Below are 25,590 nucleotides of genomic sequence, written 5' to 3'. Positions count from 1 at the left end.
TCCATGCAGCTTCCAGAGTGTTAACAATGGGAGGCAGCAAGCACATCCCTGATCCTGTGCTAAGCCTGGGCACGGCCAAATCCTCCCGGGCTTGACCAGCCTTCGTGACACCCTCACCCCCCTCCCCCAAAGCAGCCACATGCCGTGAATCCTGCTGCCGGAGTGCTCCCACCCCTGCCTGCACTGGGATTTGCTCCGTGCCAGCAGGATCTGTTACCTCATACACAGGATTTATCCCCTTTCCATTCATCCCCTCAAGATCAGAACCCGTTTTTCCCCACAGCACTGCATCACCACCACCTCCCCTTGTTAATTCCGGTTCCCCAGGCACTCCTGACACACTTGTTTTAGTTTTTCACCCAGGTCCATAGGAGTGAACCCGCAAACAAGGCTGCAGCGAGTCCCCGCTGCAAAGGTCTCTGTGGGTGATAATGGGGAGAACAGGGCCGAGCATCCCCTTCTGATGCTCGGGGAAGCCGCTGGGTCGGGGCCCAGGAGATGCCCTTCTCCAGCGGGGCGCTACCAGGATGCTCCAAGCAGGAGGTGACGTCCCAGTGGGGGGGACACGAGGAGAAAGGCTGAGACACGGAGGAGCTCTCCTGCGTGAAGCATGTTCGGGGGGAGAGAGGGGGCTGCAGGCTGACCTTCCCATCCCCTAACTCCGTCCCTGCCCACCCCTAGTCCATGGGTGCCCCCCTCCCCGCCCTCCCCTCCTCCTTCAACTCCAGCGCCGAGGAAGCCGAGCCGGAGGCAGTGCTGAGCCGGATATGCAGCGACTCCCCGCATCCCTCCTTGTGAGTATCCCTCGCTTCTCCTGATGCCTTCGGAGGAGACCGATGGACAGACGGACGGGCAGCCAGAGATGGACTAGTCTCTCCTATTTGCAAAGCTAGGGTGGAGGGGAACTTCTTCCAATATCCCCTTTCCCATCATCTGTCTTCATCCTCTCTTCCCCTCCTCCTCTTCCTCCTCCTCTCCAGCCACGATATCCTAAAAAAAGAAAAAAAAAAAAAAAAAAAAAGAGGGCGGGGGAGGGGGGTATGGGAAACCTGCTGGCAGGTGGAAGGGACCGGGAAATGGAATCACATCTGGAATCCCGCAGAGACTAGGACTCAGGAAAAGAAAAATCCCCCCCCAAATACCCACTCCACTAAGGAAGGAGGGAGGGAGGGAGGGCGGAGGGGCGGGCTGCTCTGCCGCACCGGGAGACCCGCTCCGTCCGCAGCCGAGCCACCGGCTCCCATCCCGGCATGGGACAGAAAGGAGAAGGCCCCGACAGACCGACAGACAGAGGCGGGCGGGCAGGGCTGCGGGGGGCTGCAGCGCGGCCGGCTGGCAACTCCCTCGCAGCCCCCCGGCGCCTCCCAAGTGTTTCTTTCTGCTTTTATTTGTCTCCTTTTAAAAAAAAAAAAAAATATTATTTCCCCCGTGGTGAGTGGAACGCGGGTCACGCAGGCCAGCGGGCAGCGGCGGGGGGAGGCCGTGGCAGAGGGGGAGGGATGCTGCCCGCCCTGCCCGCGCCTCTGCCCCCGCCGCGGGGCCGGGGCCGGCGGCAGCTCCGCGCCGAGGCGGCGGCGTCGTGGTCCCCGGGTGTAGCGGTGCTCCCTCCTCCCCCTCCTGCCTGCCCTACTCTCCTCCCTCTCTCCTCTGCCCACTCCCTCACTCCTCTCCCCGCTCTCTCCTCTGTCTCCCGGTCCCTCTCTTTCTCTCCTGCCTTCCCCCCACGTCTCCCCTTGTCTGCTCCTTGCCCCCTTTCTCTTCTCCCCCTGCCCCCAGCCTTTCCATCCCCTCACCCCCATTTTTCACGGGGGGGCTTTTCGCTTTGCCAGGGCAGAGCGCGGTGACGCCGCGGCAGCCACCACGGAGAGGACACAGGACCCCCCCTTGGGCCCGCCATGCCCCTTTGAGGGGGTGGCCTGGACCCCGAGACCCCCTCAAGGCCCCCCGCAGGGCTGCTTCGCCTGCATCGCCAAGCCCCCAGCTCTCCGGCAAGCTTCGCCCGTCCTGTCTCCTTCTTCTGCCGTTTATCTCATGGAGAGCAAGAGCTGCAAAGGGGACAGTCTGCGGCCAGCGGTCCCGTGCAAGCACTCGGTGGAGAAGAAGACGATGACCAACCCCACCACTGTCATCGAAATCTATCCTGACACCACCGAGGTGAACGACTACTATCTCTGGTCTATCTTCAACTTTGTATACCTCAACTTCTGCTGCCTCGGCTTCATCGCCTTGGCCTATTCACTGAAAGTGAGTACTGAGCACGAGGCACGGGGTAAGGGGCGACCGGGCAGGGGGGAAGCGTTTGGGGATTGTGCCTGATGTGAAACACATCTTTGCCACCCAAATGAGAGGTTGCAGACAATGGGGATGGGGACGGGAAGAGCTGAGGAGCCTGGGATGTTACTTCAGGTGGGGAAGAGGTGCTCTCACTTGCTCCAGGTACCCTCAGAGGCTCCTCTGTACCGTGGCGGCAGGGTGACAAGCAGGCAACACAGGGCTGGCTTGGCTCGTGCTGCACCTGCAGGCACGCCGGCACTAGGTCCCTTATTCAGGATCCTGGCTGGTAGAGATCATCAGGAGAGGACCCAGCAGCACTGGATGGTCAGGCAGGAACAGTAAGAAGCAGCCAGCCAGGATCAGCCATCAGCTGGCAAGTTGCAGGGGGTAAGAAGCTTACAAAGTGCAGGGCAATCCTGCCTGTTTCTTTCTTGCCCTCTCGCTAATTAAAACACCAGAGCTCGTGGCCAGCTTCCCCCACCCCAAGCCCTATAAATCCCAAAACAAGTCCTGGAGACCTGCCAGCATCATGGGAATGGTGAGGAGGTGGAAGAGAGTGTGGGGGGCTTCCCACAGTGTCGGGGCTGGAGGGATAGAGAGCTGTGTTGTTGGAGAGAGTGATGGCGTGGAGCACAGCCCATGATGGGAATGGGACCAGGTTATTATTCCTGATAGCTGCAGGGGAGAGCAGCCCGGCAGGGATGGTGCTTGGCAAACAGGCAGCCCCTTGGCAGCTGCCAGGAGAGAGGGGCCTGGGCTGCCCTCCCCTTCCCTGCCTGCCAGATGCAAAACTAACTGAATGGATGTGCAGAGAGCCTGGGGCGGCTGGGTGGCCCGGAGAGGAGCTGGCTGATTTGTTTTGGCAGGCAGCATTTAGAGGAAGGCCAGGGTGCAGACGGACTTCGTCACAGAAGCAGATCAATTAAACCCATACAGCTCCTGTGAGCTGGACTGTGAGCACCCAGCACCACAAGAAGGCTGCTTCCAACGCTGTCAGGGTCTCCATCAGAAAGGCTCAGGGACAAGTCTGTGGCCCTGTGTCCTGGGCTCACCCAGCACTGGCCCTGTGGTGCCTGCCTCAGTTTCTCGTTCCCCAAGATGGGAGGCGAGCTCTCATCCATTGCCTGTGCAGGAGGCTCTGCTGCTGCCTGAGTGAGGCACTTAATAACTTAAATCATCCTGGGGCAAAGCATCACCATGAGTAAAGGGCAAATCCAGTCAGCAGCAGCCTTACATGAGTGGGGGGAGCAAGTCCCTTAGCACCCCCCACACCTTGATCCAGCAAGGGAAGAAAAAACTGGCTTCCTCCTTATTTTTAAGCCTTTCCTGTCTGTATTTGCCTTTAACGATTGACGTCTTTCCTGTGGAAGAGACTACCATGACTGTCTGGGTACATGTGGTCCCTTGCTGCTGCAGCAGTGGGGGGAGGACAGCCTGAGGACAGGGCTGACCCATCCCCAGGCGACAGGATAGAGTAGTGTCTGCTACCTGCAAAGTTTTTAGAGGCTGAACCCTTCACTATCCTTGACATGGGGTGGAAGGAAGGGCAAAGCCCAGAAGTAACCCAGGGCCTTGCACCACAATAGAGGCGTAGGCTCGGCATCTGTCTGCAAAGATCTAGAGGACACAAACTCAAGCATGAAAAGAAGAGGCAGTAGTGAGGGAAGGCAAATGGGCAAATTTGCTCCAAATCGGAGAAAGGAGAATAGAAGATGGCTGTCAAAAACAAGCCTTGGCTTTCAGGCTGAGAAGGCGGTAGCTGATGGGATGTAACCGCGGTACCCAAACAGAGGTAGCACTGAGCGGGTAGAAATAACTCTGCTCTGGTTTTGGAGCTCCCCAGTGGCTGTGACTCTGTGGCAAGGGGAAAATAGAAACAAAATGTCCCTCAGAGGCAGAGGACAAAGCTAGCAAGTGGCTGAAGGGATGCGGAGTGCTGTCATGAGCTGTTGTTGGGGTGGGTGGTGAGAGGCAATGCAGATGCTGGGGCAATAGCAGGTCTGTCCTGGGGAAGACTGGGATGTTCAGAAAGGCAGCTGTGTTCCTTACCCACATTACTGCAGGGATCTTCCCAACACCCCAGCCAGGCTGGGTGTTATGGTTATTTCTCCAGAAGCATGTTTTCTTCTCTTTTACCATCAATAATGTTTTTCCCAGAAGTTCAGAGAAAACAGGAGCAAGAAATGCCCTAAGGACAGATACCCCTTTAAACAGACTTCTCTTGTTTCTCTGCAATTAAATGTAAAGACATTTGAGCAGTAGGCACTTAAGTCTGGCCTTTCTAGCATGTCTGTGCTCTGAAGGGACTGACTAAGGTTCTATGTACATGGGAGAGGAGTGAAGCTGCACCTTCCCCTCCCTGAGCCTCTTCTGGGACCCCTCACAGCAGAGCCCTCAGCCACACAGGTTTCCTCAAGGGCCATCAGTGCACTGATGCCGTTAAGTTAAGCTGGGTTACAGCTTTTACACTTCCTTTGAATAACTGAAACATCCAGCAACTTCAAGAATTATAATTTTCATTATCAGAAATAGCATTTTCAATTCCCTGTCATAAAGGTCACTTGCATCTGACAGATTCATACTGTTAATAAAGCAGTATCTCCTTTGTGTCCCAAGTCCATGAGATGTGTCAGTATATATCTTAGCACACCCTAGCATTTTCTCTGGTTTCAGCAGCATAATGCCCACACTGGAAGACAGATATACCCTTGGTGCACTTGAATATTACTGTAAAGCTGTCTCCTTCCTCATGCCCTATTTTATTGGTTTCAGTCACATCTGGGAAAACAGGCATGTCTGCCTGGCCTTTTGCATGCTAGCTACAGCCTTCTAGATTTCTTTCTGCAGGGAAATGCTATTTCATGGTGACAACCATTTACTAAAAAATGCCAAAATCCCCCACCCCAGCACCAAAGAATTTGTGAAGAAAGAAACACATGAAGTCAGGTGAGGGCAGAAACTGACATACAAGGCAGGTTCTGTGTGTGACAGATGTCACAGCCAAGCACTCTGAGCAGGACCATGCCAGCACGCCTCATCTTTATTTACCTCCATAGCAGGCCAGATCCTCAGCAAACACAGCTTGCTGGGCTGCAATGGGGTCACACAACTCATGTATCCCTCCAGGGGTCTTTTCTAACATCTCAGGCTTCTCAAGGTCAGTCTCCCGGAGTGCAAGCAAGGCATTCGCATCTAATTGTGTGTGCTGGATGCTGGGGGAGAAGAGATCAACAGCAGGAACAGAGAAGTTAGAAAACCTGAAGTAACCCTAACCCCAGCCCAGCACAGATAAAAGTATCACTCCAACAGCAACACTTTGGATTCAGTTGGTTTTGATCAGAAGCAAATGTTGTGGTCTGATATTCAGCAGCTCCCTCCCTTCCCCTTTCCCAGCTCCAGGTGGTAATGAATGATGCATCAGTGCCTGGTGGCAGGAGATCTCACTTCAGTCGTTCAGAGGTTCGTCTCTGGAGACTGTCGGGGTGAGCCAAGTCCTTCTGTGTACCCATTGTGCCATGAGGCAGTAGATCAGAGGAGCTGGGATCTCAGATGAGCCGCAGTACGGATGCCTCGCTGTGGCTCTATAGACATGAAGATGCCAAGGAGCCTTGCTGGCTTTTTAAGCCTCACCAGCAGCCCACAGCATTGCTTGCAGAGTTTTCTTGCCCCTTGAGGTCATGGAAGTATGCCAAGTTCTCTTGCCCACTCTCTGCCCAGCCCTTAGCACACAGCTGTGGGCACGACTGCCTTCCCCTCTTGCCACTTGTTGATCTTCCTTGTTTTGAGTTGAAGCGGACCAGAACAAATCCACAGCTATTTATTAACCCTGAGAAGCTGCCACACCCGAGCTCTCAGGCAGGCTCTCACCCTGCTTTTCAGAAGGAGCAATGGTTTATGGAGGTGGGTGAAATGCAGGGGTGACAGTCCCGTGACGCCAGTGCCGGTGTGGTGGAGGCACGTGGGCTGGAGAGCTCTTGAGCAATCCACAGAGCAAATAAATCCAAGGATCGCCTCCAGAGCTCCTTCTGTGCAGGGACATGGAGCTCTGCATAGAAATGGGTTTACTGACAACCAGCTGTGGACTTCCAGCCTTGCCTTAAAAACAGCCTCATTAGACTCGTTATCAACAAACCATTCGTCTCTTTCTGCAAGCTGAGGCAGCACTTTTTACTAGAGCAGCAAGTTTGATGCTCCCAAAAATGAGAGGGGCTGATCCTCAGGGCAGAGAGAGGGGAGGTGACTGCTGGGGAAGGCAGTGGGGTGGTAGGAGCCAAGGGGAGCACGTGGAGAGGAAGCAGAAAAAAACCAAGGAAACAAAGGACAGGGATGAGAGGGAGGAGCGAAAGAACCCTTGGGCACTGGCACGCTGGAGGCAGAGGACAGTGAGATGGAGATACTGGAAGACAAGGTGAGCAGCAGGGAGGTGACAGGCAAGTAGGGATGGTTGGATAGAAAGGCCATACCTTTCCTTTTGCTGATGGGAAAGGAGAGGAGAAAGGTTTCCATGTTAGAGAACAAAAGCTGGCTGTGTTTCATGTAAGGACAGGCATGGAAGAAGAAAGAAATTGTGTAAGTTGCCAGCCTGGATCAGAGGTGAGCTCTGCCTTGTCCAGGAGGGAAACTCCAAGGTGGCCACCACGCAGTGCTTGGAGGTGCCCAGGGAAACCCCAGTCAGCAGATGTAGTTATCCTCACACCCATCATCTCAGTGCAAAGCAGGGCCAAAAATCCCCATCTAGTGTTAGGCAAGGTAAGAAGGGTCAAAGTGATGAGAAGAGCCTGTGACTAAGAAAACACCACACCTGGGTCTGGGATGGGGGTTCAGCCTTGTGACCTTGAGGACCTGTCCCTCACCATGATTAATCTCTCTGGCCATGGAAGGAATCAGCTTCCAGGGCTCCCAGAAGCTCGTGCACCAGCTGCCAGCACATTATGATGACAGTGGCCACAGGAGCATGAAGATAGGAAAAGCTGAAGCTGGGCTATAAGGAAGACACCAGCGTCTCCTTAAGGACAAAGCAGGGAAGGAGCTGAAACACTTCCCTGCTCTCCAGGAGAGCTCCTCCACAGCCTGGCTCAGTTGCCACAGCAGGACATTAAAGGGAGACATTTGGAAGCATCTGGGGGTGCAAGGCCATGCAGGAGGAGGCGAGGCTGCCCTGGAGAGATGTGGGAGGCTGGAGCTGTGAGTGGTTTGTAAGGAGAAACTCCTTTTCATTGCACTTTTGTGCCACAGGGGCCCTTGCATTTGTCTGGCACTTAGAGGCTCCATTTCAATATAAACGATTATGGGCAATCAGGGATGATTTTCATGAGGCTGACCACTGAAGCCACAGGGGTTGGCAGGAGTGTGTGGGTGGAAGCAGCTGGAGGTGCAGGGAGAGGAGGCAGCTGGATGTCCTTTGGTAGGAGTCAAAGGCAGCCATCGCACCATTGTTTGGACCCAAACAACAGGAAAGAGAAGAGATGGAAGGAACAAAAAAAAAGGAACTGTGAGGGAATGGTGTCACTGGGGAGAGGGCAGCCCCAGGCACCCCTCACCACAGATGCAGCACGACAGGAGCAAGGCCAAAGGGAGAGCCATGGGAAAGTCAAGGAGAGGCGCTGCTGAAGTGTGTCGTGGGAAAGGGCTAAAGCACTGGTCACGAGTGTGAGTTGGTGTCAGATGGGAGATGCTACTGGGAGAGGCTGCTAGGAGCACTGGAGAAGGCTGAGCATGGAAATTAGGGTTGTAGAGCACCCCAGGGACAGGAGGAACAGGAGGTGAGGAGCAGGAGGGAGCTCCTGGGGCCAAGAGGAACTGGCCTCACAAAGGTAAAGCGGCTTGGCTGTGGGAGGGTTGCAGAGCTCGGTGTGCTGGCTGTGCAGGTCTGCTGGAGAAACCTCTGTCTGCCTGGCAAACACTGGCAGCAAACGCCAGCTTGCTTATGGCAAAGAGCACTGAGTTGCAGTGGAGGAAGGGGCAAAAGGCATTTGCTCCATGTAGGTTTTGCCTGAAGCAGCCCCACCGCTGGGAAGAGGGAAGTGTGTAAGAGCTTCAAAGAGTCTGCTGGGAGCAGCAATCGGGATTTCTGGCCTGAATCCAGCCCCTCTGGGGCTTCTCACCAGTGCGTGAGGAGGTGCCAAATGCCTGGTGCTGCTGAGCCCAGGGGTTTTGGGAGGATGTTAAAACTTACTGAATAATTTCAAATGTGAGTCATGCCAGACATTCAGCTGACACAGAAAGGCATGTGGGCTCCCGTGCTGCTGGCTTGCTGCCTTCCCAGAGATCATCTCCTCTGCTGAGAGCTCCAGCCAACCGTGCCCCAAAGACACATGCAGTTTGTGACTGTCCCTTCTTCTCAATCCCAGAAGGATGGTGAGCTAAGCACTCCACAGCAGAGCAATGGGTAGATGGCCCCAGCTCCAGCTGCAAGCTCCCACGAGTAGGGCACATCAAGAGGCTGAGACCTGGCACCGTTTGATTTAATACAAGTATGAAAAAAAGGCTCATTCTTGCCTATGTGCCTGCCAGCACCAGATCCTGTGGGCCTCATGCCAACAGCAGCTTCCCTACCCACAGTTCAGAAGATCAGGGGTTGCTTGTGCAGAGAGGTCCTCATTGGTGTGATGGAGAAGAGCAGTGCTGCTTGAGGGTCTGAGATGCAGTTTTGGATGCCCCATGAACCAGCATGACTCAGTGGGAATGAGGGGTTCAGCAACCCTTCCCCATGTCCAGCAAGTTGCAGAAGGCTTTCAGGACAGTCCCGTGGGTAAGTGCTGCAGGAGGAGGAGAGAAAAGTCCGTAAGATGTGGTCTGAATCCGTCGCAGAGTCTTTTTGGAAAGCTCCTGATCGATAAAAGCCTTTTAATATTCCTCGGTCTGACTCTGGTGCAGGTTTTTGCAGCTTGCCACCAGCATCCGGTGTCTGGCCGGCAGTGCCCGGCGGGGCTCTCACTGCTGGCAGCAGGGCAGGCAAAGGACTCGCAGCCCTGCTCCCCACAGCCCCCACCCAAGAGCAGGCAGTGGGGCAGGCCCTGCCACACCCTGAGCACCCCGCTTGGATACAGGAAATGGATGAGAGTCAAGTGTCCTGGTGCTTTGGTCCCACATCCTTGTGGCTCCAGCTGCCCGAGTCTGCTGAGTGCTGGCTGAAGGGGCAGCCTGGGGACAGGGACATATCCCTGCTAGGAAGCAATGGAGTCTGACCCCTCCTCTGCTGGGATCAAACTGCAGAGCTGCTGCTGGTGGACAGTGCCATCAGCTGCCTGGCTGTGCCATCGCTGCCTGCCTGGCTGTGCTGTCACTGCCCGGCTGTGCCATTCACTGCCTCATTGTGCCATCTCTGCCTGCTTGCAGCATCCTTGCCTGGCTGTACCATCTGCTGCCTTGCAATGCCATCGTTGCCTTACAGTGCCATGTGCTGCCTGGCTATGCCTTCTGCTGCCTGGCAGTGCCATCCACTGCCTGGTAATGCCACATGGTGCCTGGTAGTGCCATTGCTGCCTGGCAGTGTCATCTGCTGCCTTGCAGTGCCATCTGCTGCCTGGTAATGCTGTCGCTAGTACGTCGGTAATGCCTGCTAGTGGCATTGCTGCCTGGCAGTGCCATGCACTGCCTGGCAGCCCGGAGGAGGTAGGGACAGGCCAGTGACATGGATGTGCACAATCATCGCCCACTGCAGAGCTGTCCCAAGGAAAGCCCATAAAAGTCCCAGCCTGCAGCATAATGAAGGGAGCAGACCGTGCTGTCAGAATAGAAAACTGCCTGTGGCAGGGATGCTACACAATCCGCATAAGACCTGCAAAAGGAAAGGAACTCATTAACCCAGGACTACTTAATATGCTGGAGGCTCGTGCGCAGCCCGGGAGCTGCAGTAGCGTGCCATGCCAGGTTTCACCCACTCAGCCCCTCAGTGCAGGCGGAGGCACGGGGATGCACACCGAAACTGCAGCCAGCCTTCTCCCTTTTGGGCTGGCTGAGCCTGCAGGGCCTGCAGGGCCAGGGGGCCGTGACACGGTGGGAAGTGTGCTTTAGTGCCCATGTGCCTGGGGTGCACAATGGCATCGCAGTTCCTTTGTGCACCCTCAGGCTCCAAATGGCACTGCCCCACTCCGGGGACCATGGGGCCCTGGTTTGCCTGGTTGGTAACAACAATGGGTCACTCTTTCAGGTCTTCTCTGCTTCCAGGAATTTCCAGCCCACAGGTATTACAGTGCTTGGTTTCACAAGCTCAACCCATAGCAGAGATGGGGTGCAAACCTCACCTCAAGGTGTTTTATGGCACCTGACGTGCTCAAATACAAAGAGGCCCAGCCCAGCCCTCATCTGCTGTACAGGTAACCACATACAGCTGCACTGGGTTTTGTAGCTGCTGCTTGAGACAAGTTATGTCTTTCATATGTGTTGCAATTACTTTATTTATCTTTTTGTCTCAGGTCCGGGATAAGAAACTCCTCAATGACTTAAATGGAGCAGTTGAAGATGCCAAGACAGCCCGGCTTTTTAACATCACCAGCTCAGCCCTTGCCACCTTCTGTATCATCCTTATCTTCATCTTCTTGCGATACCCTCTCACTGACTACTGAGTGAGGCCAACAGCAGCTGCTGCCGCCAAAATGCCTCTACGCCAGAAGTGTCTGCAGTTTCTTGTAGCAAGGACACACAAAACAAACCAACCACTACACCCTGATTGCCAAAAAAAAAAAAGTTGATTAAATACATAAATAAAAGTTAAATTAGTTTATCAGCCCAGCTGAGCATACCCTTCTTGCCCTGAAATGGTATGTGAAGAGCTGAAGGAAAGGGTCTCACTCTTACACATGTACAGGAAGAAAAATAGACCAAGAAATATTTATTTTATTTATTTTATGGCCAACAAGCTGTGTGAAAAGAGCGTGCAAAGCCCAGAGCTACGCACACTTGGTGGCAGGCAGCTGAGCTCTGGGGAGCAGGGGAGTCCTGTGGAGCTGGAGACACATACAGTGATGGATGGGGATCATGGCAGGGCTGGCTCACAACATATCAGGTGTGTTCAGACCGCCCCACCACCCCCAGCTTGTGGGGGGTTTCTTTTCCTTTTCTTCTCTTGAATTTCATCTACTGGTTCAGACAACTTCCAACCCCTGGAGAGCTGAAGGTGTTAGGAAGTTCATGCTGGGGAGCTCCAAAGCCTCCAGAGAAGCCCCAAAGTGTTAAAGGGCAGGTTTCTCCTTGGGATCTCCCAGCAGTGCTGAGAAGGAAGGCACATTCTGGAGAACTCGCCTAAGCCACCTAAGTGGAGTGCTACTGTATTTCTGTAAACAGTCAATAAAAAGATACCTCTGATACGTGATGCTGCCGGGCTAATTCCTTCCTTAGCAGGGCTGAGCTCCTGGTCTCTATGGGCTGGCAAGAGAAAATGCTAATGTCACCAGCAACTGCTTGGGAGAGATTTAAAGCAGGAGTGAGGGATGCTGCTGCAGGTCAGGGCCGCATGCAGCTGTGAAGGAGAGTGCAGACCCAGATTTAAGAGCAGAGACCTTGGTGACTTCCTTGATGGAAGATCTATGGCAAGCAGGCAAAGGCAGCCGAGCGGGCAGGGCCCCCCTCCCCTGCTAGGACCAACGTTGAAGAGAGAAATAAATCGCTGCAGTCTGAACTTGCTGCTACTGCAGCACTTCCCAGGGTCATTACGAAGAGCCAGATTTCGGAGACGACGTGCATTTGCCACTGAAATAGGCAGGAGCTCAGAGCCCTGCCCGATAGCTGCCTGCGGCTGCCTGTTGTGCTGCAAATCAACACACCCTGACTTGAAAACACCCATAAATTAATGGCAAGACCAGAACTAAAATACAGCCTATCAGCCCCTCTGACCCTTCATCTCCTCTCATGTGCCACAGCTGCCTCATCTTTTTCCAGCTGTAAGATGACCTCATGCCAAGGGGCACCAATCACTGCAGACCAGCCATGGAGCCAGGAGAAGGCACCAGGATCCACCTTTGCACCCACCCTGAAAGCAAAGGTGAAGCAAGAGATGGGGAATGCAGACAGGCTGTCATGGGACACTTCATCATCTGCTGAGTGCATGGTTAAATCAGCAGGCTATGCTCAGTGAGGGATGTGCCATAGTGAGATGTGGAGACTGATCATGAAGATGCTTTCCTGAAAGCATCATGAGACGTCACCTCCTTCCTGCTCAGGTCTCCACACCTTCATCCCGTCCTGGGTTTCATTTATAGAGGGAGCTATGGGCAGGAAGACCTGCAGTCCTCCCTGCTCCTCACTCACTGGATGCATTTCCATACCAGACCAGATCAGGGATCTGTTTTGCAGCGAAGTTTCAGTTGGCAGTGCAATGTATGGTGCCCTGAAAGTATCTCAGCCATGAACTGCTCTGTGATCACTCATCCAGAGGTCTATACTCTTCCCAGCCTCTCTTGGTTGCTTCTTGCTCCCTTCCCTGAAGCAAGACCGGAGTGGTCATGGCCATCCTAACATATGTAAGGGCTACAGCCAGTCCTCATCCCAGGCTGAGGAAGGAGGTGGCCTGTCATGATGGCAATGCCCCCAAAGAGGGTAGAGCCAAAATGACTCACATTGCAGCCACCCTGAACTGGCGCCTGGTAATTGGAGCAAATTATATCCTGCTGGGACAGTGCTACCCTAGGCAAGACCCAGACCAACCATCCCCAGGTCCTCCATGGTTAGGAGAGGCACAGAGATGAGGCTGTATCCCCTTTTCCCGCCCCTTGTACCTGCACCAAGCTCACGTTGGCTGTGTCCAAGGTCTTGGCTTGGTATCCTTCCCCATCAAACCTCTCAAGCTTTGCAGACCGAACACAAGTGGAGCTGGATGGGCTCGGGGGATATCTCAGACAGGGTTACCATGTGTGCAGTTCCAGGGGTTCCAGGCTGCAGGCATAGATACCTGAGGGACCAATGGCATCTCTTGCAATAATGAGTGCATTCCTATGAACTGGGACTCCTGTGAGCCATGTTGCAAGTGCTTTTGCACTGAGACACCACCCCCAGCTCCAGTAAATCTTGCAGGAACAATGCCACCGTCCCCATCTCCTGTGCTAGGCAGGAGAGAGCCACCCTGCTTGGCATGCAGGCATGGGGCTGCTCAGATAAAGGCAGAGCTGACACAAAACTGGAAGTGACCCAAAGCCAGCCTTTTCTACACTTAACAAGTGTGACAAATGAGTTATCATCATCCCTTCCCCTGACGGACCATCTTATCTGCAGGAAAATGGATGCTGGTTTAATAAACCAGGGGGAATATTGAACTGACTCGGCAGCATCTTTTGCATGTATAACCCATCAGGGATGGAGAGGGAGGGCTATTATTAGTAGCCATCATATTTATTGTTTGTTACCCACGCTGTAGGAGGTGAAGTCGCTGTGCTGCAGCAGGCTGGAGGTGCACCCAGACCTGCCACAGACAAGAACAGGGTAGCAAGAGGATGCAGAAACCCTGTGCCTGAAGGATGGAACGACGGACCCCAGCATATGATCAGCTCCACCACAGCCCTTGCCTCAACTCCACCTGCAGCTCTGGGCTGTCGGGCAGCAAAGCTCCTGTGCTCTCCCCTCGTCTCTCTGTGTCTCCCCTTCATTTTAATGGAGTTCCTCCAAGACCACAGGAGGAAAGCACCCCCAAAATGCAGGAAAAAATGGGAACCCGTAGATTTCCAAGCTTGTTTAGGAGAAAAAAAAAAAAAATCATTTATTCATGCATGGGTCTTCCAAGTGCAGCAGCATCAAGGTATTCAGCATCCATTTTTCATCTTGTCAGTGTCAGGGAACCCCAGCTTGAGACAGCAAAACTACATCCCCATATACTGTCAGGCAAGTACATCCCAGATTGCACCAACTGTGGTGTTAAGGGAAAGAAAGAACTTTTTTCATTTTGAGGGAACAAAGGAAAGAAAAGCAGCAGCCAAATCCGACAGGTCCTCTAATTACTTTTTTTTTTTTTTTTTTTAATTTTGCAAGAAAATTCTGGAAGTTCAGGTTTTGCCAAGGCTGACACCCGCCGCGGCAGAAGGCAGGCTTTCAAGAGTTGCTTCTCTGCCTTTTCACTTCTGCCACTCACAACGTCGCGCCGCGCTCTCCAAATCGCACTTTTTTTTGGCTGCGAAGCCGCAGCCTCTGTTGCACTCCGCGGCGGGAAGGAAAACTGTGAGGAGGGGGTGGAAGAGAGGAACAGCCGAACGCAGCTTGAGAAGCATCTTTTGAGATGGGGAAGAACTGACGGTCACGTTGCCATTTAAAGATTTAATTGTATTCCTTCGGGAAACTGGGCCTGACAGCTTGATGAGGATTGCTTTTTCCTTTTTGTTTAGCTCGTGGGGAGCGACTGTTCCCTGTTAGGCGACATTGTGCAATTGTGCCTAAAACACCTGTGCTGTTTTTGTGCCCCTGGTAGCTGAAAGGCGTTTGGGGTGAGCCTGGGGAAAGGCCACCGAGGCTGCTGAGGGACACCCTCGTCCGGGGAGGCGATGCTGCGGGACGGCGCTCGTCCAGCCCCGCGATGAAATGGCTGCGGGGGGACCCTGAAGGCAGCGCCAGCACACAGGAGGAGGTCACGGCGGCAGAGAGCGGGGTGTCCGAGCCGAGCTGGAGCTGCCAGGCTGCGGGAGGCAGGCAGAGGGCCCTCTCTCACCGCTCCACCGCAGCCGGCAGCGCACCGCCCATCTCCGCGGCCTCTGGGCGGGCCGGGAGCTCCGGGCGCTTTGCCCCTAGCAAGGGGCGCACGTCCGTCCACGCTTCTCCGGGACTCGCGGCCCCAAGCCCCAGCACCGGGGAGCTGCGAGCCCCTGCAAGCGCTGGCCTGTGCAAGAAGCAGTCGTGAGGTGAGGGTGGCTCCTAAAACCAGCCAGGAGCGGGTCCCCAGACCTCTGTGCCAGCCGGGACATGTGTGTCAGGCGAGGGCCCGAGCACCGGTAGACATTTACCTTCCACGCTGGCAGGGAAAGGTGGCTGGGAGCCAGGCAGTGCGTGTGAGCCAACCCTGCTGTGCTTACGCCAAGTCTCAGTGCCCACCCGAGCCTCTGCCCCCGCTGCCACGCACGGCTCGGGGATGGCAGCTCTGCACAAATGCCACCAAGCCAGTTTGCAGACAGCCGCACATCGAGTCCTAGCTGGGGTGAACTGGTTTGGGTTTGGCTGGTAAACATGACCCCGCAATTCTCCTTTATCTATGGGCTGTAATACATGTGAGATGAAACTCATTCAGGTAAAGACCTCCCAGCCCAGTGTCACATCTGCTGGTTCCCCTTCCTGGGATGAGCTGCCAGATGTGCAGGCAGAGCATGGTGAGTCAGACCTGGAGCAGCCCTCAGCCTGGATACCCAAATTAACAGTCGAGAGAGATGCAAATGGCAACCTCTGTTCTGCTGTGGGGTGTGTAACCCTCCAACAAAAGCCGGCTATGCTGTAGCATCACAGCCCTGCTTCCCAGGCACTCCATGGCCAGGAGGCAGAGTCACGCTGGCAGCAAGTAGCAACTCTCACCTCCCTTCCCAGCCATGTGCTGATGTCCTAGGTGACGTTACCAAAGCCCTTTCATCTCTGTTTTCCCCTCCAACACTGTCTCATGGGTTGATGGCTTCTCAGAGGAGGAGCTGCAGCCTTGCTTAGAGCCACCACGGTCTGGGACATTGGCACTGTGGGTGTCCTGTGACGAGTACAATTGCAGCAGTGCCCAGATATGGTCGGCAAACACAGGGGAAGAGCAGGGCACTGACGGAGCTGCCTCTTCCCTCCTCTCCATCCCCTCATCCGTGTGCAGGTTGGACAGTGAAGAGTGCCTGGCTCTGCAGGCAGACCACGGCGGTGCGCAGCCCTGCCGGGGGGAGGAGGGAGAGGCACAGATGGCAGCAGATGCTCTCATCACTGAAAATGATTGAAGCAAAACAAAAAAACCCCTAGCAACTGGTGAGCAGCCTAACAAAAACCAGCACAAGGGTACAGAGAAAGGGTCTGGACCTGACAGACCCTTGCATGGAGCCTAGCTCTGTGCTGCCTTCTGGCCCAGAGTAATGCTTTTCCCATCTCCAGTTCACATACAGGGAAGAAAGACCATGCCTTGTCCCAGAGCACTGGGCAGTGATTATTTTTTAAGACTTGTATATACTAAAATGAAACAATCTGGTTTCTCTCCCATTCCCCTGTCCCTATCCTCTCTCTTGTCCCTTTCCCTCTGCCTTCAGAGGAGTGAATATGACCCCAGAGGGTTTCCAGGCACATCTAAGCCCCTCGTCTACCCTCACTACCCATGGCAAGCCTTAGTGTGGGCCAACATGGCACTCCATTTCAGCACTGGGGGCGAAGGAGCAGGAATGCTTCATGCACCTGTAGCTTGGCTCCATGTAGCTTGGCTGCTGCTTCCAGCCGTGGCTCCTCCATCACTATAGCTTCATGCCAGTGCAAAGGTCCTGCTCCTCCACCCCTCCCATCCCCTGACTTTGACCCATGGTGCCAGCACTCAGCAGCCATGCCCCGCGTTTGGCACATCTCCATGCTCCTGCCCAGCTTTCCTCCAGTACATCCTGGCCGGAGGGAATCACAGGGAATTTATTCAGTATACTATGGTTTACTTTTCCTTTTCCCCTTTGGCAGGAGCGCCTCATGGCACAGTCAGAGCTACAGAATGAATGCTTCTGCAGCATGTGCTGAGCTGAATGGCACAGCACGCAGCCCTCCAGCCTGCTCCTTCTGCGGTTAATTGCACAGTAGCTGCTCCTGTGACGTGCATGCACAGCTCTGCCACGCTGCACACAGGCCGGTACTCCTATCGGGAAAATGGAGACAGATCCAGGGCAGCCCCCGTGTAAGAAACACACCTGCCTGGTGATGCTGCAAGTGCCTTTTGCCTGCTCAAGCATGTCAGCTCTCCTCACTGAGTGACACCATTTTGGGCTTTCAGGAAGAAGGTGGTGTGCACAGGGATTTGTGCTGGGCTCCATCCCAGCAGTGAGGTGGGAGAGCTGGGGAGCACATGGGCAGCTGCCAAAGAGGGGAGCGATGCCCTTCTTAAAGCTGATGCAGAGTTCATCCCAGTCAATACATTTCATTACAGAACAGGGCGATATGAAGCCTGACAAGCCCCTTTCTCCAGCATCATGTTGTGCTCCGCTCCAGAACATCACAGCAAGGGTGACAGGCACACACGTGGTGGAACCAACCAAGCCTGGAAGAAGCAGAGCCATGTCAGGCCAAGGGTTGACTCTGGCCTCAGCTGTGAGCACAGTTTTGAGGTGCCAATACCCCCTGCAGTGGGAACACAGTGTCCTGTGCTACAGCCAGCCCTGCTGATTGAGGGCGATGGGATGCTGGCTCAGCCAGTGGTGCAAGGAACTGCATCTAAATAACCAGGAGAGGTTAAAAAATGTATTTTTTGGCCATTTAAAGAAATTGCGGGTTGACAAAAGTCTCTCCTTTTTGATGGGTAAGAAAGTTGGTTTGGCAGCAATTCCTTTTTCCTAGTTTTAGTTTCCTTTATGATCAGGTTCCAATTTTAATCCCTGCAGGATGCATGCAGGAGGCTCTGCTGCACTCTTCTGCACTTGGCCTGCCATGGCAATTAGGGAAGCTGGAAAACGTTTTAGCAAGAACTATTACGTGTACAAGCGCAACTTGCATTTGAAACATATAGCTGGGATGCAATCCATCTTGGGATGTGCCTGAAATCTGTGAAAGAGGAAAAACCAGAGTGGGGTGAATTATTTTTTAAGTGCTTTAGCTGAAACAAGGCACTTTCCTTTAGCCATAAGCAACTTGCTGTGTAATTTTTGCTCAGCTCGTGATGGTTGTGATGGAGAGGGGGGTGTGATGGCCCTGGGGCTGAGACAATAGATTCACATCTGGTAGATGGAGCTTAGAGACGAGGCTGCTTTGTTCTGCCTGCCTGACCATTACAGCATTGCCCTGGCTCTCCCAGCTTGATTTCCCCTGGGGAAAATAGGGGTAATAGGGATGACCCGAGCTGCCCAGAGCTGACCAGGTGTGCTCACAGCACTGCCCTCGCTCAGGCTGGCTGCCCACTTCCATGTAGCTGCAGGTCCACACCCAAATGCCAGAATATCAGGTTGAGCAGGATTGGGATCTGAATAGGGTTAGCTCCCAGCTTTGGGAGGCAGGTGAGGTTTTGCAAGCCTCCATCACCGCCTGGTCCCGGCCCCTGTGATCCCGGGAGCAGTTCACCAGCAGTGAATCATTTGTTTTGGTTTCTCCCCACCAGGCGCTTGGCTGCAGCCCCTGCACAGAAGCAGTGGGCATGGGAGAGATGCAGGGTTCGTGGGCCAGAGCCTCTCCTGCGGCTGCGAGAACCCGTGTCCCAGTGGTCCCCAGCCCCGCTGGAGCAGCTCCTCCTGTTTGCTGCCAACAGGGATTTTGTGTGGGTCAAACCTCCTGTGTCCTCATCATCCAGGGAGGCAGCCAGGGGCGTCCATGGATTAGCTGAGGAGAGATTGCCAGGGATGAAGGCTCAAGAGGGAGCTCAGCTTGGTCTCTTGCTGGAATGAACAGTCCAAGGTAGTCCCTCAGGACACTCCATCCTCTGCCTCACCTTATTACCTCCCCATCCCTTGCCCTGCTGCAAGCTCGATATCCTTCTCCCATCTGCTTCCCACTCTCCTCTTTGTGCCACGCCACTGGACAGACAGGGAGCAATATTCCCAACAGCTGATCTGGGATGCTCATCTGTGATGTCCCAGGTCCATTATTGGAAACATTGATTTTAACTGGAGCTTGGGAAAAAACTGTTTAAATCCTCTTCCTTCAGCAGGCTTTGCGAGCTCGTGGCTCTCTGCCTAGATAACAGCTTTTATGAGGAAGCTTTGGGATTTTCAGACTCATTCCTTTCCCCCTCTTTTTTCCTATTTTACCCCTGAAAAGGCGTGTTGGGTAGGGGAGGAAACAGTCTGAAGCTGAGGCAAGAGAAGTCTTTCTGAGGTTTTCCCCATTTGGGTGCTTTGTATGGCCACAAGGAGGAGCTGGGCAGGAAAACCAGCAGGAAAGGCTTCGTTCCAGCCATGCCGGTCATGCTGCTGCTCCAGTTCCCACCAGCACCAAGTGTTCCCATACCGCTAAAGAAGCGAGTGCCCGTGCTACCCCAGCATCTCGCCACTGATTATGATAACTGGGCCGAAACCCATGAGTTTAGGTTGAATATCCCTGTTTTTGTAAAAGTTTCCCTGCTGACAGCTTTGGGTGAGCTGATTTTCTGCGGTAGGAGGAGGGCATGAACTCAGCATTGCTTATGCAATGGGGAGAGTGAGACTTTTTAGCATCCCAGGGTTTTATACCTCTGGTGCTTTATGAGAAATGACATTTCTGGGAAAGATTTTGCCGCCAGTTACTGTGGGAGCTTGACGTTCTTCTTGAGCAAGCTGCCGGCCGCGGGCCTGGAGACATGAGAGTTAATTTTAAAACATCCGGCATCCGTATCGGCAGGGAGGAAGGTTCCCTTCATTTCCTAAGCACCAGCAAAACCTAAGCTTCTAAATCCTAATCCCTCTCTAAGCTGGAGCTGCCAGGCCAGGGCCAAGGGCAGAGAAAAACCCCTGCCGTGTAACAGGCCAGTTGCCCAGTTCTTTGGTGGACCCGCAGCAGGATGGGAGTGAGCCCACTCCATCCATCCAGGAGCCCACCTGTGGGTCAGGCTCCTCCTGAGCTCCCAGCTTTTTGGTCAAACGTTGCCATGCCACCCTCCGAGACCGTGCTGCCCCTATGCCTCTCCTTCTCCTCAGAGACAAGGAGTCCGTGGGGCGCCCCGCAGGTCCCCGCTGCTCCAGGCTCAGCAGGCAGGGCGCTGACAGGAGGCAGGGGTGGCCCCAGCTGCGGGAGAGCTCCCGGCTCAACCTTGCAACGCCAGGCAGCCCGGGAACCATCCATGACCCAAAAACACACGGCAGCGCGTTTTCTGCCAGGAGCAGCGCGGCTCCGAAGGTGTCCTCAGGAGGCTCACCCCAGGAAGGGCCTGGCGGCTCGGGCCGCTCTCCCCGCGGGCACCCGGGCCCGGCAGCTGCGCCCGCTCCCTCCGCGCCGCTCCGCGCCCGCGGGGCTGACGTCACCCTGCCCTGCGCCGCCCGCGCTGATTGGCTGCGGGTGACGTCAACGCTGTCTATTTTTTTTCCCCCCTTTTTTTTTTTTTCCCTTTCCCCCCTCACCCCCCCGCCCGCTCCCGAGGCATGACCTCATCGCCGGCGCATTCCCGGCGGCGCGCGGAGCGGCGCGGAGCAGCGCGGAGCAGCGCGGAGCGGGCCCCCCCCCGCCCGCCGCGGCATGCGGGCCCTGCGGCGCCGGCAGCGGCCGCGCCAGCGGACAGCCCGCGGAGCGGGGCGGCCGCCCGCGCCCGCCGCGCCGGGTCAGTGCGCGTCCCCCCGCGTCCCCCCGCGTCCCCCCGCGTCCGCGCCGTGTCCGCGCGGGACGGGGCCGTGCGCCCCCGGGGAGGCGGGGAGGGGGGTGCGGGGGGCGGTGCGGGGCGCCCGCGTGTGGGGAGCGGAGCCGGCATCGCGCCCTGAGGCGGCGGACAGCGCGGCAGCATGTGCCGGTGTATGTGCGTGTCTGTGTGTGCGCCTAGGTACAGCGCTGCGCGGGTGTCATGGGGGCTGGAAGGACTCTGGTGCGAGGGACAATAATGTGTGTGAAGTGCTGGGGCTGGGGAGGGAGCAGCCCCACGGCGGGGATTGGGGAAAGAAAGGGGGAGGGGGGGGGGGGGGCTGGCGCTCCGCGGCCGCGCATGTCGGGGATGCTGCGCTTGTTTTCGGGGCGGGGGGGTGGTGGAAATCCCACCCTGCCTTCGCCGTGTGCGGTTGCCGAGCGGCCGTGGTGCAGGTGAGGAGGGGGCTTGGGAAGCTCCGGGGAATACCCGCTGTCCTGCCGGGCCGGGGGTGGCGGGTGGAGGGGTTTTCTGGCGGGACTGAGGGCTGGTGTTTGAGGAACCGGTGTTAACAGAGCTGTGGTTTTTCTGATGATGAAAGAGGTTGGAGTGTCGCCCTGTGTCCTTGGCGTTTAAACGAAGCCGGCATGTGTTCAGCAGCGGGGGTTTTCATGCAACACTTCACTGCTGCGGCTCCAAAGGCGCTGCTCGCGATTAATGAGTTAAGCTGCTCGTTTAAAATAATCCTCTCCACCTCCTCTAATGTGCCTGGACCGATTGATCACCCCCCACGCACCCTCAATCATTATACAGTGATAAATGTTGCTTTCTGTGCTGAGCGTTGCTTGTTTTTAAAGATTCCTGGTTATTTCCCTTATTGATAAATAAGTTCCTTCTCCTTCCTGCTCCCCCCTCCCTTTTCTCCTCCCCCAGAATTAAATTCCTGAGCAACAGCAAAAGCTGATGTCAGTGCTTCAGCTTGCATTGGGGGAGCTCTGTGCACAGGTCAGTAATTTGCGGTTTCGTTAGAAGGAAGAATGCGGTGCAGTGCTGTTCTGATAGGGATATTTGGATTTTTCTGGGCATGGATGCGTTTATCCCTCGTATTGCGGTAGTTATCGGCGGCTCCCTGGTGGGAGCTGGGTGCTGCATAAGCATATGTAGGAGAGACCATCCCTGTCCCAAGCAGCTGGCGATGACGAATGCATTGGGAATGGTTGCCAGAAGTTCCATCTCCCTCTGATTTGGGGTAATAAGGCAGACCCCTCTCCTGCAGGAAAGGGTCGGGATATCCAAGCAGCCCGAACAGGTAGCGCTGAGGATTGTGCCTGGCAGTGCAGGGGCCATGATAACCTTGAGAGCAGCTTGCCTGTGGAGCGGTGTTTGACGTTGGCGTGCATTGTCTCATCCTCCTGCGCTGAGGCAAAGGCTTGGGCTCGGCTGTGGAGAGCTTTGTTTTCGGAAGGACTCGATGCATGGGAATTGGTGCTTTTGGGTTTGGCCTTGCCTCTGTGTGCCTCTGCTTGCACTGTCGGAGGGCGGCCGTACCAGGAGGACTCTTTCTGCAGTAGAGGTTTGTTGGGGTTCGGGTCTGCATGGGGGTTTCTGCACTTGCTTTGATTTTGGTTGTAACAGCTCCCAAAACAAAATAAGCTTTGGCACCAAGAAAATCCTCCTGGCCATAGTGTATTTGGGATTTTAAAACACCCTCAAGGACTTTGCAGGTGTCTTGTCCCCAGTTTTGCCTGGCACAGCCACAGTGGCAGAGCCTGGATGTGTAGGATTGTCCAAATGGCTGGGACAAGAGTGGACGGGTGAGAGTGTGAGCAGCACTGGGATGCCCAGATGCCTCTTTGCAGTGGCAGTAGGCAGAAATTCCTGCCCTTTTGGCCCATTGACAACGCAATTGAGAGGCTCAAACCTGAGGCTGGAGGGTTTCCAAGCTGAGATGACAGCAGCTCACACCAGAAGTCTTCTAACACAACAGATTGTCCTCCCGTGGTTTTCACTTGTCCCTGCTTAGACATAAGGTAAGGAAAACCTGAATCTACCATTGTTTAAAATCTAGCCTCAGCTAAGCTTGGGAGAGCTGAGCAAAGTGGCCAGAGTCCTTAGGAGCATTCACTGGGGACTCTGCCTGGAGATTATTCTTGCAAATACTGCACCGTGTTTGTCTGCAGAGTGTGTTTTTGCTGGGTGCTAGGCACCTCGCTGAGAAAGCCACGCAGCCTCTGCAGAGTTCATATTCACCTAAAATTAAATGTAACATCACTTTTACTATGAAAACACCCCTGAGGGCTGGGTAGGACTAAGCAGTAGTGTCTGTCCCATGCTTCCAAATTGGATCTTAAGAGGTGGGAGAAAACTCACTTCTCTCCTGTGCAACCCTGTCCTTCCCCAGGAAATCTCCAAAGGCTGGAAAACCGTTGTGGCTCTGGATTTCTGAAGTGACTTCTCTTGGCATGAATATGAGTGAGTCCCCATTCCATCCCTACCCCTTGCCTCTGCACCAGCTGCTATAATCTACATGAGGGATAGGGATTTTTCCTCTTTGGATTTGCTTCCTTGCCTTTGAACAAGGCTGTTCTTTGGGATAAGAGGTTAATTTCTCTGGTGCGCAGCTTGGCTCCCAAAGCCCTGGGCACAGTCAGGTGCAGAGCACGTTCACACTATCACGAGTGGAAGGAAGAAAAGGAGGTGCTCCAGCATTTGGCAGCCCTGATTTGTGGCGCAGGCTCATAGGATGCTGCCATCGTACTGAAACAGTGCCAGCAAACTGAACCTGGTAGAGAAGGAGGCGATGAAGAGAAGGAGCTTGTGGGTGCTGACCCCTCTCTCCCAGGACCTCTCTCTCCCTGGACAGCCAAGATGCTGCACTGGAAGAGTCTGTAGATCTTTTTGCCCTCTGACACGTGTTTAATGGCAGTGTTAAGGGGGAGATGGTTGCAGAAATTCCCAGGTGCTCATGGTCTCTGGGTCTCACTGCACTCTTTTCCTTGCTGCTATGCAGAGAAACTCCTGCAGCCAGACTGGCAATGCAGTCATCCTGAGGAAAGCTTTGACACTCCTTTGCATCCCCATGCCCTCTGGGTTTTAAAACCTGTTTTTCAAGCTTTACATTTCTTCTCTGAAGAGACACCTGTCCCGCCTGATGCCAGTGGGAAGGAGGCACCTGACGTAATTATGGCAGGCTCGGGGAAGGGAGGTGAGTGGCCTGGGAGCATTCATCAGATAAGAAGCTAAACAAGCTCTCTGCTCAAGATTTTCTCAGGCTTACTCAGGAGTCCTGGGTGTACTTCTGTGTGCAGGATTATAACACAGCCAGGGGAGTGTGAGGGAGGGTATAAACTGACCGTGCCAAGATGCTGTGTGCTACTGGTGTCAGGGGCTGCTGTCAAAGTCAGGCAGAGCTTGTGGTGTGCTTAGCTGTAGTGCAGGTTCCTGCAGGAAGAGTGGGTGGTGTAGTGCACCCCAGCAATGGCTTTGCCTGCTCATCTGATGGAGGGGGAGGCCATGACATGTCTCATCCCCGTGGGACAGCTGTTTTGCCAGAAGTGGGCCAGCAGCTGAGACCATGGTGGAACATACCAAGCTCTGGTCATGGTCTGTGCCTTGGCCACCCTGTCTCCTCTTTATCATGAGTTCATGGAGAGGAAAAAATCCTTTTTTTCTTCCAAGAGATGTTTTTTAGACTTTCCATTCCAAACCTTTGGGTCCATGCTGTCCAAGAGGCTCATTTGGTTCTCAACCATCTTCACTCTCCAAGGAGAGTAAGAGTAAAGGGTGGGCCACTCTGGGGGGCTGTGCACCACACAGAACCCTGCTCAAACTATGCTGCAGACTGCCATGGCTCCTGTAGCATGGCTGGCTCAATTTCTCTGCTATTGGGTTCTTCGTCTAAGGTTTTCTAGACCCAGTTGGACAAGATTATCTAGGTTGGTGTGCAGGAGGCTTCTTCTTTTGCTTTGCCCAGGGCTTCTAAGGGGTTGGTTTTGCTGCTTTGGATCTTCAGTTTCCCAAAGTGACAGGTATTGTTTGCATGGTGTCTTGGAAGGATCAGCATTTCAGAAGATAGGTGAAGTGCTAGCCCAGGCTGGGTTCAGAGGAGAACCTGGAGGTGCTCACTGGAAGCTGGTCCAGTACAGAGTCTCCTGTTGTAAACAAGGAGCAATAACAGGACAGAAATGTGGGGACTGTGTGCATTAAGCTGAAGCTTACTTAAGAGTCTCTCAGGAACCTATCTGGGACTGGAAATCCTTCTTTGATTCCCTCTTTTCTTCATGCTCCTCTTACGCCTTTTTCCATGTTGTTTATTGTGTGTGGAAAGCACTCCTGGTTCCCCGATGTGTGCATGTATGCCTTGCCTGCCTTCACTGTATTTTCTTTAAATAAAGCCTTCTCTTGGGGCAGAGACCTTGTGTTCTTCAGGAATTTCTCCAGAGTCCTTCAAGGTCCTCTAGCAGTTTGCAGAAGAGGCTCTCTGTGTAGGGTTTCTGCATGCTGAGTTATGGGGAGCATTATTTCTGAGTCCACTGGTGACTGGGAACAAGTCATTTGGCAACCAGAATGGCAAGACAACCTGTTCTGGTGTTGATGCTCATTCTCCTTTAAGGGAGAGAGGGGTTGGACCAGCTGAACTGCTGAGGTCCCTTTAAACCTAAATTGTTGCATGACTAGTCCATAAATACCCACCGTCCTGCTTCTCCCAGGCTTTTGTAGGATACCTGTTATTAGGCAGTGCTGGTGAGGGGACATGAATGAGGTGGACCACTGCTTTGATCCTGTATGAAGATTCCAGTGACAGCATGACCCTGGCATTCTCTCCTCTACCACGTCCTCCAGCCCTGCTAATGATGCAGTGCGTCTTTCCAGGCTGTCTCTGTCAGCCCACATTCCTCATCCGGCACGGAGGTGCGCAGTGTGCCCGCATCCTGGCTTTTCAGCTCGCCTCTTTTCGGCTTTTTAAT

General features: G+C 54.4%; 2 protein-coding genes across 7 annotated transcripts in view; both read left to right on the top strand.

Annotated features, from left to right (window-relative positions):
* The first annotated feature begins 181 nt into the window (after positions 1-181).
* IFITM10 (interferon induced transmembrane protein 10) lies at positions 182-11,582 on the top strand. 2 transcript variants are annotated; one of them, XM_032111046.1, is made up of 3 exons: positions 182-794; positions 1,830-2,244; positions 10,692-11,582. In XM_032111046.1, the coding sequence occupies exons 1-3, from the start codon at positions 685-687 to the stop codon at positions 10,839-10,841; spliced, it is 675 nt and encodes a 224-aa protein (XP_031966937.1). In that variant the 5' UTR covers positions 182-684; the 3' UTR covers positions 10,842-11,582. The 2 variants fall into 2 exon arrangements, with proteins under 2 accessions (XP_031966937.1, XP_031966938.1); XM_032111047.1 differs by having other exon boundaries at positions 794-862.
* Positions 11,583-20,555: 8,973 nt separating this feature from the next.
* DUSP8 (dual specificity phosphatase 8) overlaps positions 20,556-25,590 on the top strand; it is a 46,414-nt gene continuing 41,379 nt past the window's right edge. The window contains exon 1 of one of the 5 annotated variants that reach the window (XM_032111241.1): positions 20,556-20,608. The gene's annotated coding sequence lies outside the window, so the exon portion shown is untranslated. Of the gene's footprint in view, positions 20,609-20,763; positions 20,825-21,005; positions 21,079-21,421; positions 21,629-22,279; positions 22,654-25,590 lie in introns of those variants that run through there. The other 4 variants (XM_032111242.1, XM_032111244.1, XM_032111243.1 and 1 more) reach the window with 4 other exon arrangements.

The sequence above is a fragment of the Corvus moneduloides genome, chromosome 6, assembly GCF_009650955.1.
Source record: "Corvus moneduloides isolate bCorMon1 chromosome 6, bCorMon1.pri, whole genome shotgun sequence".
Lineage (NCBI taxonomy): Eukaryota > Metazoa > Chordata > Aves > Passeriformes > Corvidae > Corvus > Corvus moneduloides.
This window is presented reverse-complemented; position numbering and strand designations above follow the sequence as displayed.

Coding starts and splice junctions, on each gene's coding strand:
- IFITM10 (XM_032111046.1), top strand. CDS start 685: ATGGGTGCCCCCCTCCCCGCCCTCCCCTCCTCCTTCAACTCCAGCGCC. Junction 795..1,829: donor GACTCCCCGCATCCCTCCTT/GTGAGTATCCCT, acceptor TCGCTTTGCCAG/GGCAGAGCGCGGTGACGCCG. Junction 2,245..10,691: donor CCTTGGCCTATTCACTGAAA/GTGAGTACTGAG, acceptor TTTTTGTCTCAG/GTCCGGGATAAGAAACTCCT.